The sequence below is a fragment of the Coffea eugenioides genome, chromosome 7 (genome assembly GCF_003713205.1).
Source record: "Coffea eugenioides isolate CCC68of chromosome 7, Ceug_1.0, whole genome shotgun sequence".
Taxonomy (NCBI): Eukaryota; Viridiplantae; Streptophyta; class Magnoliopsida; order Gentianales; family Rubiaceae; genus Coffea; species Coffea eugenioides.
This window is the reverse complement of record NC_040041.1, coordinates 9191552-9197061: the sequence shown is the minus strand read 5'-3', so window position 1 is coordinate 9197061 and position 5510 is coordinate 9191552. Positions and strand designations below refer to the sequence as shown.

Genomic DNA, 5510 nt, shown 5'->3' with positions numbered 1-5510 from the left:
TTATTAAATAACATAAATTGCTACTTGATTGTTCTAATTTCTTTGTATTTTCTTGTTAAATATATTTGAAACATTAAATATATATGAATATACCTTTATTAATATTAACATATTATTAGATATTTTATATATAATATTTTAATTTGTAAATAATTTTTATTTATGACGTCATCCGGTTCGACTTCCATCGACCCGATCGAACCCATTGACCCCTGACTTCGGCCGAGTCGATACCCGGTCCGGTTCTGAAAACATAGGTTGGATGTTGATTTCCCGGGTCAGAAGATATCTCGGCTATTGGAAATGGGTCACATTAACTTTTAAACGCCCCAGTTTACCATTTAAAGTACCTAATCTCCTCGTGCGATTGGGCCTGAACTGCGCCTTTAGCCTTGCCCGACACAAAGGATCTAGTATTTTACTTGCTTGCCTTGGTGGCCAGACTTCTTGCCACTGTTATTTTCTTTCATGGGAAAATCCGAACAAACAAGGGTCAAGGAAAAAAGAGAGAGTTTGGGAGTCAAATTAAAAATTTCTTGGTGACTTGAATAATGTCAAGTTGGTTCTTGAGGACAAGAGCAACATATAGTCTAACGCTAACTTTTAGGCTTCAGGGCTGTGTGTTTTTGCCTGAAGTTGGTTAACTAATTCAGGGCCTGTTCTCGGTCGATAAGCCTAAATAATAGCAGTCTGAAGTTTCTTTCTTTTATCTGAATTTTCTGGACCCCAAATTTTGTTTTGTCAATGATTTTGCACCAATTACCGGAACGATATATTGCTGAGCTGCAAATTCTTTTCTTTCCTCCTTGCGATAGATACATATCAGTTATCTCAATTCTCTGTTATACTTTTGAAACAGTATCAATAAATCTCAATTCACTCACAATGGTGCGACAGATACATATAGATCAATACATGCGGATCACATCTAACCAAACTGTCTCATGATCCTGCCAATCCCAACTGAAATGAAGCATTGGCAGATATAAATAAAGTAGGTTACTGTTTACTGGAAGCATTATGGAACGGAATAGTCTTCCCAATCGTCTATCACAGCTCAATGTAAACTCAAGGAAAATTCTTGCGCCCTTTTTCTGACCAAAAACATAAGCAAAATTAAAGCCTTTGACAATCATATATATATATATGTATATTTAGAGGCGCTTCTTTGTCTTCTTCTCTCCAACTTTGTGATTGACAAGAATCAAGGGCACTTGGGACCTCCTTCTTTAGTCTTCCAATTGTTGTAGCAAGGGCATGCTTGTTTGTTGCCATAGGTACCCGGAGGCACGCACAAGCAAGTTGCACAGCACTTCAGACAGAAAAACATGCATGGCTTCTTGTGTGATGTTGCTGAGCACCTGTATGTGCATCTCGGACTGCAATCTGCACAATTTTGTCAAACAACAAACACATGCTTATTTATAACTATAAATAATTTCCTTCTTTTTCCAAGAGAAAAAACACAACTTTTTTTTTTTGGTTGTAGGTAATAAAATTCGAAACTAAACGTACCTCGTGGATGAAGGCGATTGTAGCCCTACAAAGAAGGAAAATTTGAACAAAAAAAAAATGTTAATGACGATTTTTATCCACTCAATTTTACACATTCTAGAAAAGAACGTAAGTACTGTAAGAAGAAAAACTAATGTGGTTCATTACCTCAGCTACGCTGGAAAATGTAATAAACACGAGCAATGAGAAAATCAAGAAAAGACCAGCATTGCAGGGACGAGTACCCAATGCCATATTTCTCTAGCTTTTTTCTTGCTGAAACTAGAATATTGTGGTAGTAGAATAATGTTGATATGGGAGTAGAAGAGTTCACATATTTATAAGAAGATTTTGTCAAGGACTTGAATCGAAGAATGATGCAGAATAGGGAAATAAATTGCATTCTTTAAGCCGTGAATATTGGGAATTTGACACCCGAATAGTGAAATCTCACAACATACAAAATATAATCACGAAAAGCGGTTAGCGGTGAAGGCGCCGTGTCTATTGTGTTAACTTGTAATTCTCATTTTTGTCAACTTTTTGACGTATGTTTGGTTGATTGTCCTTTTCTTTTCTTCTTTTGCCTGTCGATTTAATGATTACAACTTCCATCTTATGCATGTTGCAGCTAGACAAGTATCTTTCCAGATTTTTTTCTTTCTCAGAGGTACTGGCGCTATTTTTTTTAAAAGAAATTTGTCTAAAACTACCCGTAAGCGGCAGGGGTCGGGTTATTGACGTGAGATGGATCCAGAAAAAGGGGATGACGCTTAATTATTTTTTCCGGTCTTAAGATTTAAGATTTTTCTTATTTTGAGAAAATTTTAAGATTTTCTTCCTCAAGAAAGGAAAAACAATATAAGATTTATGGATATCTAATTTGAGTTGATTGATCTGAAATCTACATGATTATTCTCAATCCTGTCATATTATGTCATCGTAAATGAAAGAAAAGAACTTATCTCGGAATACTAAAAAAATTCTAGATAGTAGCACAATATTTTCTGTCACAATCCAAGAACTTAACGTACTAACAAATTTTAGATCTCATGGCCGATCCTAGAACCGGATATAATGCAAATTTCCAAGAAAGTAGTAAAACAATCACAAATCTCATTTATATGGACTTTTTAGACAAAGATTTTGGTCCAAAATTTCGGAGTGTGAACAGTACTATCTGTCCCCAGAAATTGGTTGAATATCACTGTGCATCCGCCAGATAAACAAGGGAAAAAAGAGTTGCCAGATCACTAAAAACAAAGCAGAAAGTCTACGGTACTTTCGTCTATAGCTCAAAGAAAATTTTCCATTCCTGTTAAGATAATTTTAGACGTTACCCTATATTCAAGTTGTTAAAAAGCAGTTGAAATAGACAAACAGGTGAAACTATAGTAGACTAGTGACCTCCAAAGGATCCCAAACTTTTTCTTTTTCAAATAAAGTTTGAATGGATTTAGTTTCGATTACTATTACAAGTTATGCTCGTTGTTGAATAATATTTGGATGAATTTCGACTTCGCTCATACTTACAAGCAGGTGTAGTATGCTCTGCAATTAGAGGTTACTTGTAAGAGTTCTTACCAACGTAATCTTTATTGGATTTTTCACGTGTAGCTCTCACATCAATACTGGAATTTGAGCATATGATATGTATTAAGAGAGTGATTGATCAATCAGGTTTTATCAACTGAGCCAAAGTCCAATCTTCAAATTGAACAACTACATACAAGCAACCAATTACGCCTCACATGCTGCTGTGGACGTTGTTGCAGTAAACTGAACTAAGGCACAATCCGTGCCACCGAGTTACAAATGCAGAGAAACCACAGATGCTAGTAGCAGTAAGAGGCGGTAAGTGGTAACAAACACCTGTTAATGGAGAAGACGAGCACTATTGTATGTTGTAACACATGCATGGTAAAGAGAGAATCGTCGGTAAAAGTTAAATTTCAAATCCGGCCAATTGGTAAAAGTTAATTTCAAATCCAGCCAATCTCTCTCATAAAAAGTGAAAAAATTTACTTTCAAAACCTAACTAAGCCGGGTGGGTAGATTAGTAAAGCAATTAAAAATAAAGTTGGATCGCAAAAATTAAACTAAGGATTTCCATACGTACAAATTTTTTCACTGTTTAAATTTAAGAGTTCTTCCCAGACTACTATTTTAACTTGTCTCAAATTAACTGTCTTTCCTACCATATGCAAATTTTACTGTGTGATTTAATGAGCTTAGAATTACTCACTAGTTTGCAAAATACAAGTTTGATTGAATAATTTGTTATTTGAAAAATATTATTTGATTGCATTGTAAACATGATTGTAATTTTTTTATAATTATTTTTTTTATCTCACATACATTACCTTATTAAAAAAGTGATGCATTATTATGAATTTCAAATAATCCTCTAGCATTCATCGCTTCCTAAAAACAATAGGGCCTGAAGCGCCTAAGCTGGACTTATCTACTAGGGTCTTACTTTCATCGTGGTCTACCGCTTCGAGGCCATCATCCGAGCATCTTCTGCCCAACTAACCTTTGGGCTTAATATCTCAGCTTCAACTTCTGCGCGCGCACGCGTGTCTTTTTTTTTTTTTTTAAAGTTATTGAAGATCTTATCGAAAAAGTTGGTTAAAGAATTAAAACTTGTCTGAACGAAAATTTACTTGTAGGGAGGTTTGGTTTTTTACAACTTAGGAGACGAGAAGCACCATATATAAGGGCAAATTTTAATCTCATCCGTGAAATTAACAGTAAAATGAGGAAAAGGTGTGCTTTGGATAAGGAGTAACCACTAGTGATAGAGCACGAAATGGAGGATGGACAAAAGAAAGACGATGAACCCAACAGACGTGACATCTCGAGGCGATAACAACAATAGTTTGGTACGGGCAATTGACGTCGAGTTCAGACAAATTGAGTTCGAAAATCTCCTCCTCTCTTGGTGTTCTGCATCTGAGAGCTCAGGCTGCAATTCATGGGGCGAGACACATTGCTTAACAATGTCTACATCAAAATCAATTGATTCGTCATGGTAGAGAAGAAAAATAGTGCACGGACCGTACTCGAGCTTTGGATCAATGTCCCCAGAAGGAAGGAGTATACTCACGTGTTTCAATTAGAACACCCAAAAAACCTAATTCAACTCTACATAAGACAGCCAAAGTTCATTAAGCAATTGACATGATATATTTACTCACATTCCAGACAAAGGTCATAATTTGCAAGAACATTCTACAATCTTCATAAGAGGGGTAGACTGATTTGGCTTTTTTTTAGTGGATTCTCTCTTCATTTTTCACAATATATATCTGAACGCATGACATGTGTTTTCATTTATTAGAAAGGGACATGATCATTTTAAATTTGACTAATCCTAATCCATGTTAATAAATAAAGACACATGTCATGCATCCATATGTGTACTACGAGAAATGGAGTAGAAATCCACCGGAGAGAAGCCAAGTTTGTAAGATGGAAAACAAAAAACAAAAAAAAAAAAAAAAGGAAGGCTAGGGACTCCTCTCTTCCACCTTCTTCATCTTTCTCGCTTTGTAGGCTACAAAAATTAAGGGCAATTGGGACTTCCGTTCTTATTCTTGAAATTGTTGTAGCGAGATCAAGTTTGTTTGTTGCCGGAAGAGCCCGAGGCGCACACAAGCATTTTGCACAGCATTGAAGACAGAAAAACATGCATGCATGGCTTCTTGTGGGATGCCGCCGAGCAGCTATATGTACATATTGGCCTGCAATCTGCACAATGTTATCAAAGGGAAAAAGAAAAAAACAGATGCTTAATTACAATATATTCCAAACAATGTCATTTTTACAAAATTAAAATATTTGTAGGGAATAAAATTTGAAATTAAACATACCCTGTGGACGAAGTTGGTTGTAACCCTTCCCCGAAAGGGAAAAAAAAAATCCAAAAACTGAACAACAAAGAAAGAAGATGTAAGGGACAATTATTATCCACTGAATATTTACATATTCTTAGAGCAAAAGTTCTAAAAGAA

The 5510-nt window shown here is 35.6% G+C and overlaps 1 protein-coding gene across 1 annotated transcript; it reads right to left on the bottom strand.

The window, feature by feature from the left end:
- Positions 1-845: 845 nt before the first annotated feature.
- LOC113778410 (protein RSI-1-like) lies at positions 846-1818 on the bottom strand. Its single transcript, XM_027323815.1, has 3 exons — positions 1663-1818; positions 1516-1540; positions 846-1386 (listed from the first exon to the last, which is right to left on the bottom strand). Exons 1-3 carry the CDS (start codon positions 1747-1749, stop codon positions 1205-1207), a joined length of 294 nt encoding a protein of 97 aa, XP_027179616.1. The 5' UTR covers positions 1750-1818; the 3' UTR covers positions 846-1204.
- Between the last annotated feature and the right edge of the window lie 3692 nt (positions 1819-5510).

What these genes read in the sequence shown, in the direction of transcription:
- LOC113778410 (XM_027323815.1), bottom strand. Translation starts at nt 1,749, where the DNA reads ATGGCATTGGGTACTCGTCCCTGCAATGCTGGTCTTTTCTTGATTTTC. An exon ending in CATTTTCCAGCGTAGCTGAG is followed by an intron (nt 1,541 to 1,662) that starts GTAATGAACCAC and finishes CCTTCTTTGTAG; the next exon opens with GGCTACAATCGCCTTCATCC. An exon ending in CAATCGCCTTCATCCACGAG is followed by an intron (nt 1,387 to 1,515) that starts GTACGTTTAGTT and finishes AAAATTGTGCAG; the next exon opens with ATTGCAGTCCGAGATGCACA.